The sequence below is a fragment of the Ailuropoda melanoleuca genome, chromosome 3, assembly GCF_002007445.2.
Source record: "Ailuropoda melanoleuca isolate Jingjing chromosome 3, ASM200744v2, whole genome shotgun sequence".
NCBI classification, from domain to species: domain Eukaryota; kingdom Metazoa; phylum Chordata; class Mammalia; order Carnivora; family Ursidae; genus Ailuropoda; species Ailuropoda melanoleuca.
The window spans coordinates 90,864,805-90,890,728 of record NC_048220.1 but is presented as its reverse complement, the minus strand read 5'-3'; the positions used below and the strand labels follow the sequence as shown (position 1 = coordinate 90,890,728).

Below are 25,924 nucleotides of genomic sequence, written 5' to 3'. Positions count from 1 at the left end.
GCCAAACAATTTCTCTGTTGGATTAAAAAGAGAGAGGGAGGGAGAGTGCTGAATATGCTGGAGCTCAGAAAACTTTGCGTTTATCTCCCGCCTGCATAATATATTTCTCTGTGCACTGAGAAAACATGCCTCTTATGTTATCTAATTGTTTCCTGACACATTTAGCAACATTTCACACTCTTTAAAGTGACATTAACATTGCTGACAGCGGAGGTGCTTTCATTAGATGGGCTTTGAATTGTAGCCAGGACGCACTGCAGGTCTTCAAACAGGCTTGTAAAAGGCGAGAAAGGCATTATTTATGAAAATAGAGACTTCGCCAACAGGGCCCTGTGGGTGCGTATTAATTTTGCTGACTCTAGTCGATTTAAGAACGGGTGCGTGTACACGTGCACACGTGCACACACACAAAACAACTTCTCATGGGCTGAACTAATACACCTTTGTCATCTGACTGGCCACTAGGCTGCCTGGGTTTCGAGGAAACTCTCTGAAACCTCTCTCCTTGCACATCTTTTCAACCACAGCATAGCACTGTGTTGTTTCAGACCCAAGTCTGTCGCTATGCACTCAGTCCTGAGGCTGAGTAGCCGAGAGCCTGCTGTACTTGGTAGGCATGATTCTCATGCTCCCAGTGGTGGAGTTAATCCTCCTTCTTTTCTCCCTTCATGCTTTCAGGAGGAAGCATCTTGCCCCCTTTAAGCCGCCCCCCTTTTTTTTCATGTCTCCAGCTGTCTGTATTAATCTATAGTTTTCCCTGAAGGCAGTACTAAGTGAGCCTTCAGAGATCAGTCCCATGCAGCAACTCCCTTTGCAGGGACTGAAGAGAGAAATTTGAAGATTCATTCTGACCTTCATGAAGAAAGGAAGCCGGGCTTGAAGAAGATGGGGAAGGTGCGAGTCAGGTTGTGAATTCCTGCTAGGATATAACCTCACCTGTGATTTTGACCCGATTATTGATCTCCATACTTGCTATGCAGGCAGAATGATATTTTGAAATTGTGGACTTTTAGAGCTGAAGGAGAGCTCCGTACAGATTGTTGCGTCATGCCCACACTGCTACCTTTTCTCATCTGCCTTCCCAGCTTATCCTAGCTGGAATTACCCACCCTTCTCATTTGACATCTCTAATGTTGCAATAACTATGTGTGTTTAATCATAGAGATCTGAATTCGTATCTCAGCTTTGTCCGTTACTTGCTGTGTGACCTTGGTCAAGTCCCTTGATCTCTATGAGCCTCAGCTTCCTCATCTGCAAAATGGAAATAATAATAGTACCTTCCAGTATTGTTGGAAGGATTACATAAATTCCAAACCAAGAAATATGCTAAGCATACTGCTTAGAACATTGTGAATGCTCAGAAATTTTTAGTGAATAGTAGCCTCTTCCGCTGGAATATGGATTCAGTGAGGGTTTGTTGTGGCTGACATATTAGAAGTACAACAATAGAAGTATGTCCTGGGTACCCATGGGTGAGGTGATCAGGAAAGACTTACCCAGAAGCCTGACCACCTTTAAGGAGATCTTCGGATGAAGTTGAGATTGTCAAGGAGAAAGGAATTCCTTCCATGCACAGGAAAGGATGTGAGACTACATCATCACATTTCTTGAAAGCACTAGGTGCTGTCATGTATTAGTGCAGTAACATTGCATATGTTAACTGAGGCCTGGTGAGGGTAAGCCATTTGCTCTAGGTCACACAACTGGCTAGCATCTAGTAGCCACAATAGGGAACCCTGGTCTCCTAACTCCAGTGCCTCAGCCATATGGCTAGTGGGGATTTTTTTTTTTTTTTCAGTAAATGGCAGTGAGTTTCAAATGACTGTTCAGAGAAGGAATGAATGAATGTGTATGACATTCATGGCCTAACAAATTAGACCTAGTACCAGTTTAGTTTACATTGTTCATTCTGGTTTCAAAACATTTCTATATCTTTGATGGGGAGCTTTTCAGTCTTTCTGTTGGCTATGGGTGGTTAGACTCCCCCTGTATCTCATCTGTAGCATCTTATTAAGGACCAATCAATGAGAAACGGGTGGGGTCGTGTGAGCATAGGAAGCAGAGAGATGAAATGGTCCAAGTATCTCCTGCATAGAGCCCATGTTTTATCTTCCTGGTCTCTTAGGCACAAAGCAAAACACAGACTTCCAGTTGAGAACTGTTTGCTGTCTGCAGACAAAGCCTTTGAAAAGGAAAGCTTCCAATAATGAAAAAGAAAACAATTATCATTTGCAGAACACTTCACCATTTGCAGTGTACATGCAAGATGACGATAATACTTACCATTTATTCAGAACATTCATGTAATGCCTCATTTAATAATTATAATTATCTGCGATATCTATTTATACACATTCTGCTTATCAAACATTTGAGCACAGAAGAGTTAAGTGACTTGCCTAAAGTTCCCCAGCGGATTTGTGGCAGAGTCAAGATCTGAACTTCATTCTGGTTCCCGTGCCAACCCTATTGTCATAGGTGATTGGTACTTCATCATTACAAAGGTTGATTAGAGTCTATTGTCATTTCCTGTACAGTGTGGTATGAGCTTTAGAGCCAGAATGCCTGGACCCAAATTCTTCCTCCCAGCCAACCTATCTACTCTTAATTCAGTCTTACTTTTTTAAAAATGAGGTTAATATTACCTATCTCAAAGAATTGTTAGAAGATTAAATATAATAAAACATGTAGGACTTAGAAGTACTGCCCAGCACATCATAAGAACTCAATAAATCTTAGTGGGTGGATATTGTTCTTTCCATACACCGTGAACCCAAGAAATGAACATAAAAGTAAGCTCAATTCCATGTGTCAGGGGGGAGGTTTTCCAAGGCCCTTTGAAAATTAAGTTTTAGTGGAGAGTGTAATACAGATCCAGGTAGGCAAGGAAATCATCCACCATACCTTCTGCCTGTTATTCATTCAGACAGACAACTCTATAAGGGACTGCACTGTCCACACAGGTCAGCACTCTGATCTTGTGTCCTTAGGTAGTGTTGGGTCGCATCTCCCCATCAGTTCCCTAGGTGGGAAACTTTATGGTTAGATTGGAGTCACACCTTACACAGGAGTTAGGTTCTAAGCTCAATAGCTGAGCCAAAAAATACAGGCACACTACCACCCTGGAAAATTCTGTAGAAAGTTGTTCTTTGGAGACTGACATATTGTCTCTGAGTAAATCTAACAGCAAGTTTTTCCTCCAAGTATGTCACAGACTCCTAGGTGTTCATTTGAGCATCAGCTGAAGTCATAACCTAATACTCTAGCCACTTGATTAAAAGAAGAAAACCTGCACTTAAAATCAGAATCACTTCTTTTCAACAAAATACTTACACGTGAGAGGCACCTAATACCCAAGACCAGCAGTCTCAACAGCCCGCAATGAAGCCAATGCCATGTGTGCTTGATATATATTTAACTAATATTTGTGGAGTGAACTGTTGTAATCAACCAATCATACTGCTATTTTATTGCATACAAGCTGTGGTCTGGGTGCTAGGATACAAAGCTATATAATCCGCACTTTCTCCCCAGTCACTCACAGTCTCATGAATGAGCCAGACATTTAGACAAATAGGCAAACATATTACAAGAAGAGTTGACCCTTTTACAACAGGGATTTGAACTGCACAGGTCTGATATGCACAGATTGTTTTCAGTAAATACAGTTCAATACTGAAATGTATTTTCTTTTACGATTTTCTTAACATTTTTTTTCTGTAGATTACTTTATTGTAAGAATATAGTATATAATACATTAAACATACAAGGTATGTGCAATTGACTGTTTATGTTATTGGTAAGGCTTCTGGTCCACAGCAGACTATTAGTAGTTAAGTTATAAGTAGTTAGGTCAAAAGTTATATGTGGATCTCTGGGGCGCCTGGGTGGCTCAGTCCGTTAAGCTTCTAACGTTTGATTTCGGCTCAGGCCACGATCTCAGGGTTGTGAGATTGAGCCCCGCCCAGCATGGAGCCTGCTTAAGAGTCTCTCTCTCCCTCTGTCCTCCCACCCACCTCAAAAAAATGTGTGGATTTTTGACTGTGTGCAGTGTCAGCTCCTCGCCGGTCAACTGTACAATGATAAAAGTTCGTCCTGGGTACCTCTGGCTGGGGTGACCAGGAAAGACTTACAAAAAGGTTATTTTTGAGCTGAGTCTTTAAGGGTGTTCAGGAGGAAGGTGAGACTGCCTAGGAGAAGGGAATACCTACCATGCACAGGGAGGGATGTGAGAAGGGAAAGATAGATATTCAGTAGTCTAGTAGTTTTGATGTGGTTAGAGTATAGGAAATAGGGAGGTCTGGCAAGAGATGATTGTCATACAAGAGTTGGAACCTTACTATGTAGGCAGTGGGTAGTCTTGGGAAAATTGAGAGAGGAAGCATGATGTGAGCAAATTTGCACATTCGAAAATATGTTGGCTCTTAGACAGCGGGGAGTCACATAGGAGCAAGAGATACCAGTTACTGGGAAGCTAGAGCCGTAATCTAGACTGTACTGCCCATTGTGGTAGCTGCTAGCCATATATGGCTGTGACTATATAAACTTAAATTCATTGGAAATTCAGTTCTTTGGTTGAAATAGCTACATTCCAAGGGCTCGATAGCTACATGTATTAAACAATGGTAGACATAGATCATGCCCCTCATCACAGAAAGTTCTATTGGACAGCACTGATCTAGATACCTACACATCACCAGAGTAACAATAGCATGTCATCTTAAAGGCGCTGGGTGATGTAATTAGAGTATATGTATCAAGCAGCTGGGAATTTCTGGTCAGAGGTATTTGAAGATTCATTACCTTTTGGTGGACAGTTACGGCACTGTGGGTGAAGTAGATTTGTGTCCTCAAAAGGGGAAGCTGAACAGATTCATTGCCTTTCACCTCATGAATATGAAACGGCTGGCATTAGAAAATTATAGAAATCATATTAGTTCAAAAATAAACTCTACCTTCCATCTCTAGCCTGATCTATATTTGACACCTTCCAAAGTGCAATGCTTTCAGGAAGATGTGACATATAAACATGCAAGTTGTTAGATGTAATAACAACACCCAAATGCATGGAGCCCCACGCTGTGAAGACAGTTCATGCTAGCGCTCCTGAAAGAGACCCTCTCCCTGGGGCAAGTCCAACAGCTCGCCACTCTTCCAATAAATCATATATAATAGCTTGTGGGCAATTGGGATGGCCTTGTCAGGGCCGTCTGAAACACTTTGTTTCCAAGAAATGCTTAGCTGGGCTTCACTGAGTTCAGTGAAGTGTGAGTGAGGAGGGCAATTAGGTCTTCTGTAAAAATAAAAACTTGAAACGAGGCGATGTGGAACAAGTTAGGCTGATGCCACCTCATTGACAAGACAAGAAGGGTCATCATGAAGATTCCTCAGGTGAGGTTCAGTAAGCTACAACTGAGTCGCAGGAACGCTCTCCCCTGAATCTCTTGCCTCTGCGAAGACAGCCCAACTGTCTCTTGACAAACAGGTCTCACCTAGCTCCAGAGAAAGGCATGTTGTAACTTCCCTCAGTGATGACTTAGACTCTGCCTGAGGAAATTTTCCTGCCCTCTAACAAAAATTCCCCAATGACAGTATCAGCTTATTTGCTTGAACTTTTCTCGGGTAGAGGAAAGAGCTGGCTGAATCGAATTTTTCACTTCTAATATCTGTCCAATTTCTTATCAATTGGGAAAAGGAGCTCAAAGACGGACCATGTAACATAAAGTATCCTAATCTGAAGCCATCACTCCAGTGGACCCAGGATTTCTCAACCTCAACACTGCTGACATTTGGGCCTGGAAATTCTTTGTTTGGAAAACTCTTCTCTGCATTGTCAGATGTTTAGCACTGTCTCTGGTCTCTACCCCCTACAGGTCAGTAGCATCCTCTCCCCACCACAAGAAATTGTGACAATCACAATGTCTGTAGACATTGCCGAATGTCCCCTGGGGAGCAAAATTGTCCCGTTAAGAAAGACTGATCCAACCTAACAGCAGCACTAAATATAAGCAGGCTGCTACAGGGAGTATATGTAATGTGATAAGAATACGAAATATGAATGCATATACGTCTGTATTTACAGTGTAACATGCTATATTCATTGTGGTCGTTTTGCATTCTACAATTATAATCGAAACTGCTGTCTCTGTTTGTTTTTTTAAATTTAAGACGTAGATGAGAAATGGAGTCCCTCTCACCCTGCCCCAAGATCAGTGTGGTGTATGTAAGGCCTTGCACCAGCTAGAAGATGAGCTGAGTTTCTCTCCAGAGCTGAGGACAGACAGCTATGGTAGTGCATGCTTGATGGGTAACAAGTAGTCAGCTCCCTGCCTGTATCTCTCCCCTGCTCTCCTCTTTAGTGCCCACAATATTCTTATAAATCGAGATACCTTCCACCATAAGTGGTTTCTCTGGGACCCCACGTGTTTGATTTCTTGTGACTTAAAAGGAAGGGAGTCAGCCTACAGAACATGAAATTCTTATAATACTGGAGACTGAAAATCTGGAATCTGTTTTCAGTTCTACCAAATAACCGTGTGGCACTGGCCAAGTCATTTTCTCACTTGGGCTTGATGATGAGTTTTAGGCAGGACGCGTTTTGTTCTAAGTGACAAGAATTAACTCAAGCTGGCTTAAAGAACAAAACAACAACAACAAAATGAAGGTGGGGTGCAGAATAAATTAGTTCCTGTGTTGAAAAGCTTAGTGGCCATGTTGTTTCAGGCCTGGCTGATTCCAGGTACTCTACTGATGCCATCGGGAATGTCTCCCCTTCTTATCGCATCTCCACTTGCCTCCCTGTTGACTCCATTCTCGGGCCGCCTCTCCCCTGGAGTGCTCAGATGGCTGCATGGTTCCAGCCTCAGCACTTCCCAGAGCCTCCCTAACTATGGCACAGCCACGCACACACGGCAGGTGCTTGTGAACGAGATGCAGACAATAAGCTGTGAGTCTCATTAGCTCCATCCGGGCCCTTGCACCCACCATGTGCCAAACACAGTTCTAGGGACCTTATGTGTATTCTCTCCAGGATTCACAACAACGTGGGAAGTCAGTGTGATTATTAGCAGACAGGCCCAGAGGAGTGAAGTAGGGCATTCAGACTTACACAGAGAGCAGCAGAGCTCAGTCAGCGTGGCTTCAAAGTCTGTGCCTCTCGATTCCTCACTTGGGCTTTGGAGGACAGAAACCAGTGGGCCAAGAGGTTAGGGATGGGTTACATAGTGCAGAGAAATACCGCACGCACGAGGGCAGCAACAAACATTTGCAGAAAGTAGGTGATTGTATCCATTGGAGCTCAGAGTTTGATTTGGGGCAGGGTAAAAATTAAGAATGGGATGAATTGGATGATGGAGCAGATTAATAGGTGGATTTCAGTGCGAGGCAACTCCAGGCTTAGGAATAGCCCATTGTAGGGGTGGCAGTTCACAAACGTGAGTGCTCATCTTGGTTCTGCCCCTTGGGTGCGTGATTCACGTCCCCGAGTCTCCGGACAGTGTTGTGATAGTTATGGAAGGGGCGGGAATAAAATCCCTGAGCCGGATACTTCGCACAGAATATAGGCTGAACAGATGTGCGGTGGCTTCATCCGTGTCCCTCCAGCTAGAGGCAGGGAGTCCAGCTACGTTTCAGGCTACCTTGTGCCCTTTGTGGCAGTAACCTTGGCTGTCACACCCCAGTGCTTCACTGGAGCCCATCATACCTTGAAGAATGTTCTGCCACACGGCCCTCCACAAACCCCGTGTGCAGGACACTTCAAAAATCTGATGCATTTCCTGAAAAATGTCCTCATGGAACTCAAAAGCAAGTAGGCCCATGTTTGTAAAAAAATTCATTAATTACAAGCAAAAGGAAGGTAATATCTCAGATATTGACATTATTTCTATTTACACAGACAGGTACCTTGCTTTTTAACCCCATCAAAAATAGGAGCTTCACAAACCCCAAGCATCTGGGCAGGAAAATGGTTAGTCAGAGTCAGGTACCCAAATAAAGCATTAGGACAGCTGTTTGAATTCACTAACCAGTTGTTTTGCCTATGTTAATACTGCTTTTTGCAATACTCAACTTTAACACAAAAGCTATGTTGTTGTTGTTGTTGTTGTTTTTATTTTTGAGAGAGTGAGCGAGAGTGCGGGATGGAGATGGGCCAACATGGGGCTCGAACTCATAGGCCTGAGACCACGACCTGAGCTAAAATCAAGAGTCTGAAACCAAGACTTGGCCATTTAACCAATGGAGCTACCCAGGCACCTCCACAAAAGCTATGTTTTTATTAAATTCTTGAACTTACAAAGCCTCAGAGGAATTCCAGTTTCTGGTTTGAGAATTATGTTCTCCCCTCACAAATCATTTGTTCGACATGAGTGGTCACTATGGCTATTTCTAGGAGGAGCCTTGATTCTGCCCCTGGTTAATTATCTCCCTACGATGACCTCAGTGGTAGATTCCAGAAGGAGACCAATGCGTTTGGGCTTCACATCTCATTTATTTTTTAGCAGTCCATTCTTGCCTGATGTGAAAATTGCAGAACGAACCATTCAAGGCTTAAGTTTTAGAGTCAGATTGCCTGGATTCAAATCCAGCCAGTTTCGCTGCTTGCTGCCAGTGCAGTGATAGGAAAGTTAGCCCATCCAAGCCTCAGTTTCTTCATCTGTAAATGGGGATAATAACAGTACTTTGCTCATAGAAAAGTTATGGGTATTAAAAGAGAAAAATATACATAAAATCTTTGCTCAGTTCTTAGCACAAAGCAAGATCTCATTTATAAGTAGAAACATAGTCATTGAAATTATTACTTTGGATTTAATAATTCCTGGTACTGGGTAGGTAGTTGGTGGTTTTGTTTTGGTTTGGTTTTTTGGTGTTGGTTTTTGTTTGGTTGGTTGGTTTTGGTTTTTTGTTTACTTTTTACCATCTCCTGAACATCTCTCTGCTCCACTAAAAATCCTGACACCCTATCACTACCTAGATCAATTATGCGTTGTCTACACAGAACATTTTAATATCTGCTTGCCGTTAATCTTTTGAGTGAAAAAGGAGCCAGTTGTTTTAAGTGAATTTTGGACCTTGATCTGCAACATGCTCCCTATCATAAATTAGTGAGTATATTAACAAGATGTGGGCAGAGCAGCAATTTCATAGATAACATTTACCACCTCAGGGATGGGAACGAGACTGCGGCCCCTTCTTGGAGAACTAGAGCTGGATTCAGATAAAGAAGAAAAATGGTGCTGTAACTGAGACAATGGGAATTAGAACAATGTGACTTGAAGCACAGATGGTGTAGGATGAAGTGTTCGGGTATGGCTGAAGCTGTTGGTGAATGAAGGCCTGGAGCAAGGCTGCTAAAAAAGAGCTCAGACCTCGGCATCCGCAGCCTTGACTCCGCTCCTGGTCCGTGATGTTTCTACGTGATCACGGCATTGCTTCCCACTGAACCCAGGGCACCCCAGAATCCTTCTCAACACAGCCTTCCAAACAGCGACTACCCATCGATCAGAGTTAGCAAACGAACTGCTTTGTCCAGCTGTAGTTCTCTTAATCAGAAATATTTCAGGAGCTGAAACGATCTGAAAATCTTACTCATTTGGAAAAAGATAAATTAGTAAAATCTAAATTAGTCTCCCTTTCCAAGGTTGTGGGGGAACCCAGTCACACAGATAATTAGTTAGACTTCGATTTACATGGGGATCTTGGAAAAGACACACACACACCCCCACACATACACAAGACCATATGAGTTTAATGAATGACATATTGCTGCCTTTGCGTGTTTCCTCTTGCTTTTTTAACAGATTAATTAAAACCGGTTTTCCCTATATTTGCCGGGGACTCTATACACATTCAAAGTGGAACGTCGAAAATAGTTTGGGGGTCAGGGAGCCTCTGTAGTGCATAAAGTAGGAACCGGGTAAGTGCAGAGCCCCTGGTTACATGCCCATCCCACACTAGGTATTTTAGTAAGAAATCATGGTCTGTAAAGTGAGCCTGTCTAAGTTCCAACTTTTTCCCCTGTACTTTGGAACCTGTTTGTGTCTGTACAGATGGTCTCTGTCAGTTGGAATGGTTGGGGGAAAAATGTAGCATAAGTGAACAAAATTAGCAAATGACATAGCAAACAGAGAGCAGCATACAATTAGATTGGGGGCAGATCTAGGAACTGAGAAATTTCCCAAGTAATGGGAGGTACCATCAAGGAGCTGAAGGAGCTACCAAGCATGGATTTCAAGAGGCCAGGGGAATAACAGGAATCAGACAATTCTGCGATGTGTATTTCAGGACAGTGAAGTGACCCCCGTGCTTTCATTGTGGTAGCACGGCTCTTCCATTGTCTGTATTTGTATAAATTAAAAAGCAGTTCTGTCTGTACTCTATGAAATGAATTCGTGCTGAACAAAATTTCAAGAAGTTCATGTAAAGAGTGATTTCACAGCAACTATCGTATCAGGGCTCCTGGAAAATTGCACTTGAACTTCAGTTCCACCTCAGTCACTCAAAGGAATTTAAAAATTGGCTTCCAGCCATTCTTGTTCTTCAACATGCATTTCCAGATATGTCTCAATAATACAAACATTAAAGCCTATTGATTGTGAGTTAAAGTCTGTTCCTACCAGAGCCTCGCTGCTAAGCGGACGTCAACACTGACTTCACAGTGCCCTGGTCAGGACACCTCTACATTCAGGGGCCTCGAAGGAGGCACAGGGTAACACTGCTGTGAAGGAGCCACTTTGAACTTCATAACAAAATTACAAGAAAAGCTTTGAACTCTGCTGGATGGTAGCTGCTATAAATAACCATTTATTCAAAGAAATGTTTCTTACTTGAAATCTTGAGAGTGCCTTGGGACTGGGAGATGGGAAACTGCAAACACGATTTGTAAATCAACCCTCCACCCTCCTTGGATGTCTTCCTTTTGGTTTTTTGTTTTTTGTTTTTCCTTTCCACCATGCTGTTAGGGCAAACACCATGCAGAGTAGCGAGAGGGTGGATTTTGGAACACACAAACCTGCGTGTGACTCTTGGCCCCTGTCACTTGCTAACTACGCACATTTACTGCTCTGTGCCTCAGTTTCCTCATTTACAAAAGGGAGATTATAATAATTCCAACCTCAGAGAGATACTATATATAAAGTGGCACATAGTCATTGCCCAAAAACATGAGCAGTAAAAATAGTAATCGTGATGATAGTTCGTAGAGGGAGAGCTATGGGAAAGAGATGGATTAAATGTTAGCCCCAATTCTGATGAAACTCTGACGTGTTCGGGCTACTTTTGCTGGAGCATCCGGCAGAAACACCATGCCTTGCATGGCTCCCAAACTGTTAGATATAAATTGAAACGTTCAAGCCAAATTCCATTTATCCATTGCTCTATTTCAGGGATGCTGGTTCTTCAGTTGTGTTACTGGACAGGAGCCCTGAACGCTCGAGCTGTAGGAGTCTCTTACTCCCCTTCTCTTTCCGCAACTCCCACCCTCAAAAAAGTAGCAGGCGAGTGCTTGGTGACTCTGTGCTACTGTCCTTCGAGTTTCCTTTTACCAGAAGTCCATCTCCTTTTCTCTCAAAGTCTGCTCAGGCATCAACTTCTCCGGGAATCCTTGTTGGACTGTCCACCCCTACCTCTCCCTGGCCTGGCTGGACCAAGTGTCCCTCTTTCTGCCTGCACAGCACCATGTCTCCACATGCCACTGTCCTCTTTATTACCTGGTACTGAAATGATGTACTTAGCAGTCTGCCTCCCCCACGCGACTGTGAGCTCTCTGCAGGTAACAAGGCTGTCTTGCTTATTTTTGTACTCTCCGTGTCCAGCGGAGTATACATAAGAGGCACTCCCATTTTATTGAAGTAAACTCATCTATCCATAACATTTAATGCACCGAGGAATAGATTGGGAAAGACAGTTATAAAAGTGGCAACAAAACACGGCATCCATCTGAGGTGCCTGAAAGTGTATTTGCATATGTAGTACGTTTAGCAGCAGGAAAACACATTCCTTCTGACTCTGACACTTCCTGCCTGAGTTGAAACTCTAACCGGATTCTTGAGTTTGCTTTCTCAACACCCTACCCTTCTTTCCGCACCTCCAGCTTTAGGGCATATCCCGTGGGCTGCTACTCTTGGCTCATGTCTCTGAGCTTCCCAAATGAGCACACCAGCAGACAAGCAATCGCAAGGACCCCAACACGTAAGGGTGAATCAGGTGAAAGTACACACAGCAATTATCTTCACTCAGCAGTTTGGCTGCCAGGAGCTCCCTGCCATGTGAAAGAGAGGTTGCAGCAGCCTTCTGTGTGGAAGGAGAACTTTTTGACCCAAGGGCAGCTCCAAGTTACTGCCCACCACCTGCCAGCCTGGCTGTTCCTCCTCATGGCCTGGAGTTGCTGTGCTTTGTAGGACTTCCCCCATGATACGCAAAACAGAAACAGAAACAACATGGTGATGGAGAGAATGGGGGCATCGGCCAATTCTTTAGGATGCACATATGTGGCCCTTTCTACCTCTGCCCGAAACTAATTAGTTTGGTGAGAGTCTATCTTGTTCATTTGCACATTCGTTCAACAGGTGCTATTCATCAGGCAAATATTGATGGCACAGGGGGAGTAATGTAGACAGATGTCCACCTTCAGATAGTAATAAGGACTGTGGAGAAATATAAACAGGCTAACAGGAGAGAGCACATGGGTGAGAAACTTGGAAGAAGGCAAACAAGAAAAGTTTCAAGAGAAAGGGCGGGCTTGTGGCAGGTGGGGAGAATATTCCACATAGAGGAAACGGGAAGCGTAAAGACTCAGAAGACGGAAGGGTGTGGCATGTTGAAGCAACGGAGGTAAAGACGGCCACGTTGGCTGGGGAATAAGGGGCCGAGCGGAGAGTGGTAGGGCCACTACTGGGGGCAAGGTTGGAGAGGCCGTTTGGGCCACAGGAGGCGGGACATCATTGTAAGGCGTCATCATAAGGAGTTTCGGTTTCTTTCCACACGTAGCCAGAGGCTGTTGGACGGTCCCAAGGAGCAGAGCGATAAGACCTGAGTTCTGTCTTGAAAATGTTATTCTGGCTGCTGTGGAGAAGGGGTGGGGACAGCGGAAATAGGTGGGTGTATGGCAGGAGGGGCGGCAGGGAGACCAGCAAGAAGATAGTCCAGCGAGAGATGATGGGGGAGTTACGGTAGGACTGCGGCAGGGAAGGTAGAAAGAAACGGATGTTTTCCTGACCGGTGGCATTTCAGCCGTCTAGATAGAAAGTTCCACTCATGCCCATGTTGTGAAATACGCAGCTACATGCGGTATGAATTTGGACATTTGGAGAAACATCAAACCACTTGAAAAAATACATCTGGAGCATTTCTTTCTCTATTTTTTGGATATTTATATTGTGAGGTGGTTTCAATGTAACTTTCTCTGGATGCGCTCATGACACTCATTGCTGACCTTTGACCCCTCTGTCCTCTTTCCCAGGTCGTCCCATTCCACCTACATCCTCGTCTAGCCTCCTCCCATCTGCTCAGCTGCCTAGCTCCCATAATCCTCCACCAGTTAGCTGCCAGATGCCATTGCTAGACAGCAACACTTCCCATCAAATCATGGACACCAACCCTGACGAGGAGTTCTCCCCCAATTCATACCTGCTCAGAGCATGCCCGGGGCCCCAGCAAGCCGCCGGCAGTGGTAAGGAAACCGTGGTGTCCGAGTGCGCGCTGCGGTCTGTGCGACATTCTCGAGTCTCTGGCAAAATGACAGCCCCGAATCGAGGGCTGGGGAGAAGGTGGGGGGAGCATCAGGTGAACCGCGCTTGTCGCTTTGTGGCATTGCAGCTCCAGGATCCGTTTATTGAAGGTCACGGTTACTGACGAGGTTTTGCTTATCTTAACAGGGCTTGGGCCTCCTTCCGTGGGAGGCATCCACCCACTGCTGCACACGAGAGCGTGCAGGTCTCAAAGGTGAAGTGCAGAGAGACAACGGCATATTGAATTTTGTATTACTACAATTCTGGTCATAGCCGAGTGACCCTGGACACCCTCACGTGCCCAATTTGTGTGCATTTCAGATCTCTTGGTTTTTGATGGTTGGCTTCTGACTTTTTCTTCCTTGCTTGTTTAGATGATTTTGTGATTAAAATGCGTTCCCTTGACATGAATACCGAATGTCTTGCCAAGTCTGAAGTGTTCGGGGGGTGACCTCTCCTATAACCCTCTGCATGTGCCACTTCACTTGAATTTAACAAGCTGATCGCATGGTACCATGATAAATCCTGCCTCTAAAGCCCAAGTTCTCATTGTGGTTTTCACTTGCGCCGAGCAAAGGGACCGGTCGCAAGGTTCTGTCTCACCTCTGAGGGTTTTGCGGCAACTGCCTTAGCTCCCAACCTCTAGACCTTAGGTAGAATTGCCCCAGGCTCAGCAGTAATCATGCCTTATTTTGATTTGCCTTGTTGGTAAAATGTTCACAAAACACACGAACACAGGAGTGGGCCACACCTAGGGTTAAGTACCTATGGCCCAAGGAGAGACATTTGCAGAAATTAATTGCTCCTGACCCAATGGCTTTGGAGTTAGCTTCTGAACTGGCCACTCGTGGTGTTCATATCCCATCACAGGCAATACAGAGCTTTCCATGCCAAGAGTGTACCTTGATGAGGTGGGGTTTTGGCTTCACCCATGAGAATATGCCACCACTGGCCTCAACCTCTACAATTAGAGAGGACCTCCCAAATATACTGAAGATGATTCATTCTGAAGATGGAATGATGGACTGCTACTTATGATGGCCCATGCCCTTCTTCAAAGCCAGGCCTGATATATTTAGTAAACTCGTATTCTTTTTCAAAAAAATTACCTAATCAAATCTCTCATCAAATGAGCAATCCATTGTTGATATTATGAAGGCCTTTAATCTACCATAAATCTTTATTAGAACTCATCAGAGCTTCTAGTTTGAGAGAAATGTGATTATGGCACTCTTAAAATGACATTACATCATTGGGGTGATTGGTTTATCATTTGGAGAAGAGACATCAATCATAACTAGCATAACCACACAGTAAATGAATTCAACCTTTCTACTGCGGAACAATGACACTGTAATTGCTCAAAATCAGGCTTAAAATGAAATCGGAAAATGCTCTTTCTTCAAATGTGATGTTAACTTAATGGAATATATTATGAAAAATCATGTTTGAGGAAATTCTATATAATTAAAAATATGTGGAAATATATTCCCTTTTTTCTTTCATCGGAACCTGATTTTAGCTAGAGAGCCTTTTTTTTTTTTTTTTGCTGCAGAGATTACGTTGCATTTAATTGAACTATCCTCGCTTATGTTTTGCTGCTTTTTATTTCATACTATGTAATCGTGATGAATATTGTATTATGAAGGACAAGAGGCTTTTGAAATGAGGTGCACCTGCTGATAGCTTTTTAAAAACAGACAATTATTAGGGAGAAAATGAGCTTTTAAAAACTATATCCTTTTATGCATATATGGATAGCTGGGCAAAGATGATTTCTGGAAGGGAGGTCAGTTCATATCTGAGGGCCATCCAGAATATTTTCTCAGTGATAACACTGAGAGATTTCTTTTCTTTTTGACATCGTATCAGATGATAAGTTGTTGATAGGGTGTTTTTGTTGGCTTTCTGCCTAATCAAGACCTCATTTTGGTGGACACAACAGATCAGTGTGTTCAGAGTCAAACTTAGCCATTTTTCATCACTCACATCAATTTGTTCAGCTCACTTAAGATTGATAGCAATTTAAGCTTCAGTAACAGGGGGAAATACTGCAGAACATTTGAGGGTCCATTTTCATCCCAAACAAGAGCTATGTGGATATGATTTCTTCACCTGAGGGGTGAAGACCCAATTGTGCAATACCCTTGTTTTCAGCAGGTACTTATCTGAAAGCTTGTTCAAGTTTTGAATGACTGGCCACTGGGCAGTCATTCAAAATTCTTGACTGGGGCTTGGCTAAGTAAGTGCAAATCAGGTGCAAATGTGTGTCTCTTAGGGCTGTGAGTGTATATGTGCACGTGTGTGCATCTGTGTCTTGTGGAATGGATTTGGGGTCCAGGGCGAATTGGGGATTCTATCAAGATCAGAATGCAGTTGCCATGAATTTAAATTTGACATAAAGGATTGAAAATAGAGTTTGACACAGAAGATGCAAAGTACAGAGCTGTGCCTGGGTGTTCTGAATTGAATTTGATGAAAGGGGCCAGATTTTTCCATAGGTGTCTTGGCATAAACGAAACGACCATGTGAGGGGTTGCGTTCTGTTTCACTGGTTAATTGCACAGAATTTTTTTTCAAGTTGGTCTCTTGTCTGTGACCTTGTGTTCTGAAGATCTGCTGGCAGTTGGATCTTTGTCTCTTTCTTAGGTGAAAAAAAACCTGTTCCAGCACGTTCAGCCCATACATGACAGTAAAAAATTTATTTGCAGCTGTCCTCTTACTGTTGCTGTTAATTCTTGACGTTAGTGAAGCCCATCCCTAAGGAGAGTCACTGCACACATTTCCTGCCCAAAGAGCCTCTGTTCTAAAGAGACAAACCGGACATAAACTACACAACTAAAATGTTTTTGACACCATGAAAACATCCTTAAAGCAACAACAAAACTTCACCTTTATGACTTGACTGTCATTATTTTCTGTGACTGTAGTGCATTCTTTAGCGGACGGTACTAAAACCTGGGTACCTCTGGAACCAAATTGCTCTAACGCTCAATCTATGCCAATCGAGCCGATATCCAGGAAGAGCTAGTGAGATGCTTTGAAGAGTGGTGTTTTCCCTTCCCTTGGAGCATTTTCTTCCAGAGAGCTGAACTCTCCGTGTTCCGACCTTCTGCCAGGGCGGGTGAACTCCAGAGACGTTTCTTGTATACAGAAGCATAATTTCAAATCCTATGACATAACGCATCTGGAAAAAAAAATCTGGATCCCAGCAGCAGCATAATGGAGGCTCTTGCAGGTGGAGGAGTGAGACAACCTTCCAAATCAGAACAGGGTTTGCAGTTTGCTATCAGCCTACGAGGCAGAAAATACACGTGCAGCCACATTATAATCTAAAAACATTGGCTCACCTCACCTCTCATAAATGGTTGAGTTTTTGTTTTTGTTTTTTAAGTCTAAGTAAAGAGTTTGGAACTCTCATTACTAACATCGAACTACAGAGAAGAAATTAACGGGATGCCTCTGCCAGGACCCTTTCAGTTGGTCCTGTGTGCCAGGGGGCTGCCCCAGTTGGAGAGTCTCTGTTTCTCAGTGGGTGCATTAAAGGTGCCCGAGCCTTTTTTTTAAAAGAAAAAAAAATGTCTTAGTTAATTATATACAAAAATAGGACATCAAAATCATCAAGCTTCAGGTTTCCTTGAGATGTCCAAGAATTTACTTGCTTACCTAACTTAATAATTGTCTTATTTATTTAGCATCATAAAGCAAAAGCTTCCTTTTCTCATTCATTCTTTCAACCAGCCATCCATTCATTCCTTTTCTTACATCTCCCCCATAATGTATGACGGCTTAGAACAAATCTGTCTAACTGGAAAACTGTAATTAGATGACACAGTAAGGGTGAAGGAAAAAAATGTAGCAGAGTGGGCAACAGACATGTAGGCTTATATGTAAAGTCCGTTCCATTATTTAAGATAGACAAAAAAACTTGATTCTGAGCTTCCTAGAAACCAAAGCGAAAAGGGAAACACAGATAAGATACAAAACATCCATGAGATAAAAACAAATCAGCTGCTTTCAGGGAAATTCTATGACTCCTCATAGGGAGGCCAGAAAGAAATTTGTCTTAAAGGAGATAATGTGTGCATCCCCGATGACTGAATTCTCAGTCACCTGCCATCATACATATGCTAAAGAATTTCCTGTCAAAATTTCTTATAAACACCCTCCAGGTAAGCCATACAAAACACTTAGAGTTAAAAGGCAATTCTGCAAATATCCAGACATTGCACAGCCCAGCGAGAAAACTTGACTTGATCCATGGATCAACCCTAGTTTTACTGAAGGGCCACGTACACTGCCTTCCCACTGACCACGGGCCTTAAATATCATCTCTCGTAACTAAATTTTTATGGGAATTAACTGAGGTTGTAGTCAGAACTCTAAAAATAGATGCTCTGGGTTACAAATTTGTCTTGACAGCTATAGATATGGAAGACCTTTGATCCTCTGACGAGCACTAAAGCCCACCGTTCCAGGACAGCCTTCACTCATCTGCCCCTCCCCCACCACCCGTGGGGCTGGATTTGGGACAAGCAAGAAAAGGGTCCCCAGAATTTTTCTAAGTTAATGAAACTTCTTCTCCTTATATATTTTGGGTTTGCAGAGATTTTTTTCCTCTAGTATATTATAAATTCTCTTTTCCTCTTACGTGGCTATGCTCACTGTGATTTAATTTAGTTTTGGGACTTCTGAAGAGCTCACAGCAATTATTATGCACATCGATGATCGTACTGTGCTGGTAATCCTGACTCATTGTTTTAAAAGTCTGTACATTGAGGGGCGCCTGGGTGGCACAGTGGTTAAGCGTCAGCCTTCGGCTCAGGGCGTGATCCCGGCGTTCTGGGATCGAGCCCCACATCAGGCTCCTCTGCTGTGAGCCTGCTTCTTCCTCTCCCACTCCCCCTGCTTGTGTTTCCTCTCTCGCTGGCTGTCTCTATCTCTGTCAAATAAATAAATAAAATCTTTAAAAAATAAATAAATAAATAAATAAATAAAAGTCTGTACATTGAGAGGTGGTTGTGCCACCTCTCCTAAGGTATTGCATTTAGACGTCATCTCCTGGTCTCTGTAGGCTCTGCTCTCCCCCTCAGCTTCACTGCATCGTGTGGAGACCTTCACCGCAGGGTCTCCGATCTCACGTTCATAGTAGGTGCTCAATATTTATTAAACAAGTTAAGTAGCCAGTATCTTTAGTAACTCCCTTTGTTTTATCAATTTACTGCTTTTCATCATGTACGATGGGGGAAAAATGGATAATTTAAGGAGGAACAGCAGATTAGAAAGTCCCAGCATGGGGAAATATACTTATTTTACAAAATATATCCAATATACCTATTTCGTGTCATGGTGTGTCTGTGTTTAGGTACTTTAGAACTTTATAGTTCATCTTTAAATGAGAAGGTTTCAAAACACCCTGTTTCAGTACGTCACGAGAAGTAGTGGCAAGGCCAGTGCGAAGAAGCCAGTAGAGCCCTGGGTGGGACTCCTGACCAGGAGAGACTTCCTTCTTCACGCATGATTTTAGGGTCAGGAAATCAAGTCCTAACATCCTTCCCTTTATCACATTGAATTTGTTTTGTGCGTGAGCCACGTGGTTCCACATTCTTCCCTGGGTCCACCTGGATGTCTGAGCCACATGTTCAGAGCTCCCCACAAACCCTTCCTGGTGCCCAGGCAGGGTTGGCCTTGGCTGCTTCTCCTCCACAGAAGTTCCTAGCCCACTGGGCAGTGCGGACAAGGCCAGGATGCTGTCTCAAGGCCGGGGGACAGCACCTGCTCTTGCCCCACATGCACAGCCACGCAGGGTTTGGCTCTCTGCCTGAGACCCTTCTCCTCCCTTTATGTTAGCTGTTATGCTAAGCACTTTACATACCTTCCTTCATTTACTTTTATTTGTCCCCCACTACATACCAATGCTGTCAGGTCTTACTATCATACCCATTTTATTGATGAAACAACTGTAGCACAGAGAAGTTAAGTAAATTGCCCAAATAACAATGCTGGGAAATGAAGGACCTGTGTTTCAAATCCAACCTTCGTAATTTCAGAGACTTCTTCCCTCACCCCTCTCTTAAATGTTGCCCTCTAAAATATTTGCGTAGTTTATTGAGATAAGCAGAATGCACTGAAAACATTATATTAAGGGGCGTGTGTTACAGTTTTTTAAAAGGTTGAAAAAACATACAGCATCACAAAACACTCTTCCCCTTCTCTGCTTGAAAAGCACACATATCCCCACACTATTCTCCTAGACTTTGGTCCAGTAAATTCCAGAGGGGTTCAGGAGCTGTGATTTTATGAGCCCTTCAAGTGATTCTTCTGGTCTCATAAGTTTAGGGAGCCTGAACATGATGGGGAAGCTCCAAAGTGGAAGTTGGGGAACTTGGGCGTTCTCTACTCTGTCTCTGATTCAGTTTGATCTTTGGCAAGTCATTCAGTTACCCTGTGTTTCTGCTTCTCTACCTTTCAAGGTCGGCCTTTGGCCCCAAAGTGCCATTCTTGCGCTACCATTCTGTTTGTCTGTCCTTGTGTCCAGCTTGACCAGGCTGTCCCAGCTACGCACCGCCGCCCCCCATAGTGTGGATTGCACTCCGCCCTCTCGGCCATTGACAGGACAGACCTACAGGGTCATGCAAAGCAGCTTCTTGCAGGTTTCCTGCAGAAGTTGAGAAACGTGATCTGGGGTCCTGTGACACTTAGCTGAAAATGTTGAAAGCACTCCCAGCAGCAAGTGCAAACGCATAGTGCCTCCAGCACTGACCCGGGCTCCTCGAGACTCACCCTGGCCTCTGAAACAATGTCTCCCACCCTGAGAATTGGGAGTTGATTGTTCTCAGGACTCTCCTGACACTGATAACTGACCCAGGAGTATAGCAAACAGAGAGCAGACTTTTTTTTTTTTTTTAAGTGTGCCTTCTTGCAACACAGACACACTTTTTGATTGAAGGTCCAGCAATTTCCAACTGCTAGGGTTGGGACGGCTCTTCTGTACCATGGTGCAAATGAGCACACAGGCAAGATGGACAGGTAATTCCTTTGGAGATGCATAGCAGAGAAGTGACATATGGCACAGAACGGCTCCTCTTCAGCAAATAATCTTGCTATTGACAAAATTCCCAAGGTCGATAAGCATTGTGTACATTCTACCTCTCCATCTCTGTCCCTGTTCCTTGGTACATACAAAAAGATGTCCTGGGCAAGCCCAGAGAATAGGAGCTATATGCCACATCTTAACAGTTTCCTGCCCTAACAGTTTTTATCCAGAACTTCAGTTTCTCCCAAATTTCCTTAAAGACTGCACTTAATCCTAAGCAGCTTCCTTCAGACTAGTGAATAGCCATTTTCAAATGTAGCCCCAATCCCTTATTAGAGATCTCTCAATTCTCTGTTGAATGAAAAAATAGATTTCTTTTTCCAATGGGCAGTTTCAACGGAAGTTATAGCCCTAGCCCCTGTAAATTTCTTGATCTCTCCCCAAAATAATAAAGAACAGCCATATTCTTAAGAGTTGGACTCTGGGGGCGCCTGGGTGGCTCAGTCGTTAAGCATCTGCCTTGGGCTCAGGGCCTGATCCCGGCGTTATGGGATTGAGCCCAACATCAGGCTCTTCCGCTATGAGCCTGCTTCTTCCTCTCCCACTCCCCCTGCTTGTGTTCCCTCTCTCGCTGGCTGTCTCTATCTCTGTCAAATAAATAAATAAAATCTTTAAAAAAAAAAAAAAGAGTTGGACTCTGATATCCCTACTACTTGGCTTCAAATTAGAGCGCAGACTTAGCCACTTTCTAACATTATGATCTTAACATAATAGGTCTTCCTTTTTTTTTTTAACCTGTAAAACAGTAATAAAAGTAATAAAACTTCTAAAGTTGTTATGAATATTAAATGACATTCTTTTGCATTAAAATTCTTGAAAGGAAACTTAGTTGGAACAAAGGTCAAGTTTGATATTATTTACTTTTTAACTTAGAGTTAGCTTATTGTAGTAACATATATAACAGGAAATTTCCCATTTTTACCATTTTTAAGCACACGGTTCTGTGGCTTTAAGTGCATTCACATTGTTGGGTGACCGTCACCACCATCCATCCCCCAATATTTTAATCTTCCCCACCAGAAGCTCTGTACTCATTAAACACAAACTCTCTCCCTCCCTTCCCCTGCTCCACCACCTACCAGCACCGTATTATTTGGTCTGTGTGAATTCGACTACTCTCAGTATTGCCTAGAAAAGGGATCATACACTATGTGTCCTTTTGTGACTAACTTATTTCACTTAGTACAGTGTCTTCAAGATCCATCCATGCCGTAGCATGTGTCAGAACTTCCTACCTTTTAAAGGCTGAACAATATTCTTTTGTATCTCTATACCACATTTTGTTTATTCATTCATCAGTCAATGGACACGGGTTGTTTCCACCTTTTGGCTATTGTGAATAATGCTGCTGTGAACATGGGCATACAGATATCTGTCCCAGGACCTGCTTTGATTTCTTTTGGGTATGTACCCAGAAGTAGAATCACTGAATCATACAGTTATTGTATGTTTAGTTTTTTGAGGACTTCCCATACTGTTTCCAATGGTGGCTGTATCATTTTACATTTTCTCCAGCAATGCACAAGGGTTCCAATTTCTCTACATCTACTGATGCTTATTTTCTGTTTTCTTTTTTTATTAGAATAGCCATTCTCATAAGCATGAGGTGATATATCATTGATTGCATTTTTCTAATGATTAGTGATCTCAAGCATCTTTTCATGTACTTACTGGCCATTTGTGTGTCATCTTTAGAGAAATGTCTGCTCCAGTCCTTGCCTACTTTTTAATAAGGTAGTTTAGTTCTTTGTTGTTGTTGGAGTTTGTTATGTACTCTAGATATCGATCACTTATTAGAAATATGATTTGCAAACATTTTCTCCCATTCTGCAGGTTGCCTTTTCACTCTGAGTGTCCTTTGATATTCAAAGCTTTTTAATTTTGATGTCCACCGTCCTATTTTTTTCTTTTGTTGCCTGTACTTCTAGTGTCTTATAACAAACATTTTAAGGCAAAAATTTAATCCTTACCACTGAGACATAGAGAGGTACCCTTGGTGCAGGGAACCCGCCTGACACTGACATCTAGGCATAGGTGCTGTTGGGAGCTGGCCTGGCATTCATGGCTGGGTCATGGTTTTCTTTCCTTGAGCAAAAACAGTCTTGGAGAACACCAACGCTCAAGGAGGCCACTCTGTGACCAGGAAGAAATGAAAATTATACCGCTTTATAATATTGCCTACACAGAGACAGAAACAGAGTTACCATCCCAAACACAAACATTCATAACATTCCCCCCTCCAGGCTAAAATGAATGCCGTTCTTCCTCTACCTGTTACGGCCTTAGCCTCCTCTTGTCAGCCCTTCGTAGAGATACAACACATTCAGAAGGCTGATCGTGGAATCATCCCTTCTCTCTGACAGCATCAAATGCAGAGTGAACCTGTTTCCTTGAGCCTTCTTTAAAATCAGCTAACAACAGCCCTTTGTGCTACCCTACTACTAAAGCACTCCGTGGCTCCCCATTGGGTGTCTATCCTCCTTGCAGCGAGTTAATAAACTCAACTTTGACCACGGTACGCTTTGTGGTGTTTCGTCTGGAGGACGTTGACACCATTGTGCTGTGTATTACTATTACCCATGTTTTACACAAGGGAAAACTATGGCACAGAGAGGTTAAGTAACTTGCCCAAGGATACGTAGCAATTAAGTAGTACAGCAAGAACGTGACTCAAAGGACTTGGTCTCCACAGTAATAAGCGCGTAGAAATTAAAGCAAATTGTAAAAAGACAACTCCAGAAAAAAATATTCAAGAAATTAAAAAAAAATACTCCTCAGGGACTACAGGTTCAGCTCTGAATAGCATTTACATGGGTAATGGTGTTAACGTTGAATGACAGTCCACGCATTAACAAAGAAAGATGGGGACATGGAAGAGGTACATATGTGGATCGGGCAGGTGGGGCAAAAAGCCTCGATTGGCATCTTCTATAGTGGAAGTTACTAGAGATGGCCGAGAATTGAAAATGCAAGAAATAGCAACAAAGCATGGTATCTGTAGACCTAGAGAAAAATATCAAAATAATCAGCTAAAATAAAAAAAAAAGTAAATGCGGTTGCCTCTGGGAAGGAAAAACTTGGCGGTGATAGAAAATGATTGCTATTTTTGAACCAAACAGTGTATAACTCTTTGATTATTTAAACTCAGTTCATTTAAAAAATTTTCATGAAAAGAAAAAAATTCAAAAGAAAGTACAAAAGATGGGGCGTGCAGAACCCTTAATACAATGTCAGAAACTCCAAATGGTAGCTGTTTAATATTCTTGGACATATTGTCATTCAACAGCTATGTATTGATTAGGGGCTGTGTGTTTGAGACCGTACCAGGCGTTGTGAACCTGAATGGTTAGGCACTGGAGCACCTTCATCATATCTGTAGATCTGTCTGTTTCTGCTTCTGTTGATTAGGGAGCCCTGTGGAGTTGTTAGGGCTTTAGCTCTTTATCCCAACCCAGCCCCCAGCCTTACTAAAAATCCCAGGCTTAGGATGGCACAAGCCAGAGAGGATAACATAACCGCCGTGCTTCCTCATGACTAACCCAGCACCCATCCCAGCACAGGCCCCGTCCTTTACCCAAAGCTTCCCCAACTCACTCTGCCCAACTAGAGCCAGAGTCAGAAGTGCCTAACAGTCTCATAGTCTGCCTTATTCAATTTAGCACCTCATTACATTCTGATTTGTAATATTCTCTTGGTATTTCATGCATATAAGTCACTTGTGTCAACATTAAATTGTCACCACTTAAAGACAAGGGTCATTTCTCTGGTCTCTCTGTATCATTTAACATTTGGTGCAGGTCGAGATGCATTCAAGACATCCTTATGGATCCAGCTGTAAAAGGACAGTGGTAGACAGGAGCAGGAAAAAGGCAGCTGCATCCTCAGTAGGGCCTTCCTACTTGGGCCTATTGACTGCAGGCCATCGTGATGGTTTTAGACCTAAGATCATCTGTGATTGTGGGTGTGAGCTTGATCCCTGTTAAGAGAGAACAGAAGAGCGTACCATATGGTATGACGAGAAAAAAGGCATGTTTGTCTAATCTATTGTCTTCCCTGAATCTAAGGAATATTTCTTTTTCTGTTCTTTTTAGTAGCTGCTGTCCTGAGTTGATGGTGCCTTTGAGTTAGTTGCCTCTAATGCTAAGTTTTTGGTGGTACAGCCGTAATCTCTAGGTACTGGCCTAGTAAATGCATGGTCTTGGCAATCTGTATTAGTTTCCTATGGCTCCTGTTACAAGGCACCCCAAATGGGATGGTTTGAACAACGGGAATTTATTCTTTTCAGTTCTAGAGGCTCCAAGTCCAAAATCATGGTGTTGGTTTGTCCGTACTCCCTCTAAAGGCTCTCAGGGAAGATCCTTCCTTCCCCATCGTGGCTGCTGATGGTTGCCAACAATCCTTGGCCTTCCTTGATTGTAGCAGTATGACTCCTATCTCTGCCTCCACCCTTCCATGGCCATCTTCTCCCTGTGTGTGTCTCTGGGTCTCAAATCTCTCTTTCCTTATAAGGATACCAGTGATTGGATGTAGGGCTGACTCTAATCCAGTAAAATCTCATCTTAATTACATCTGCCAAGACCCTATTCCAAATAAGATCACATTCGCTGATACTACGGGTTAGGACTTCAACATATTTTTTCAGGGACCCAATTCAACACACAGCAGCATCCCGCTGAATAGGAAGTAGGACAAAGCTACTAGATGCGGTATGTGGGAATAGAGCTCAAAGCCTCCTATCTTATTTCTGCCACAATGGGAAAAGCATCATCCCGCTTCTTTCCCTGCACTTGTGTTCTAGATCCCAGCAGCTCTCACCTTCTTCCTGTATTAAGCATCCCCTCTCTGGAGGATCTTTGCCGACAGGATTTAAATACGTAGGGAATTACTCCTCTCCGTGAAAAATTTCTAGGCAGTGTTTTCTGTCCTCTGTCACTCTACTGTCTCACTTCCCACATACTCTGCAACCTCTTTTTTTACTTAGTTGTAAACTACTCTGACTACATTCCCAGTAGCTGCCTGTTTGCTCAATTTAGTAAACATTTGCCATCACATCTCACACTTCCCTTCGTGACTATTCCTTCCTCCTTCAAATGCCCTTTCCTTT

At 43.2% G+C, this 25,924-nt stretch overlaps 1 protein-coding gene across 1 annotated transcript in view; it reads left to right on the top strand.

Annotated features, from left to right (window-relative positions):
- The window catches only part of TENM2 (teneurin transmembrane protein 2), a 1,230,113-nt gene that overhangs the window by 855,140 nt on the left and 349,049 nt on the right, over positions 1 to 25,924 (top strand). The window contains exon 6 of the mRNA XM_034655661.1: positions 13,457 to 13,666. Within this exon, the coding sequence (XP_034511552.1) occupies positions 13,457 to 13,666 (210 nt within the window). The remainder of the gene's footprint in view (positions 1 to 13,456; positions 13,667 to 25,924) is intronic.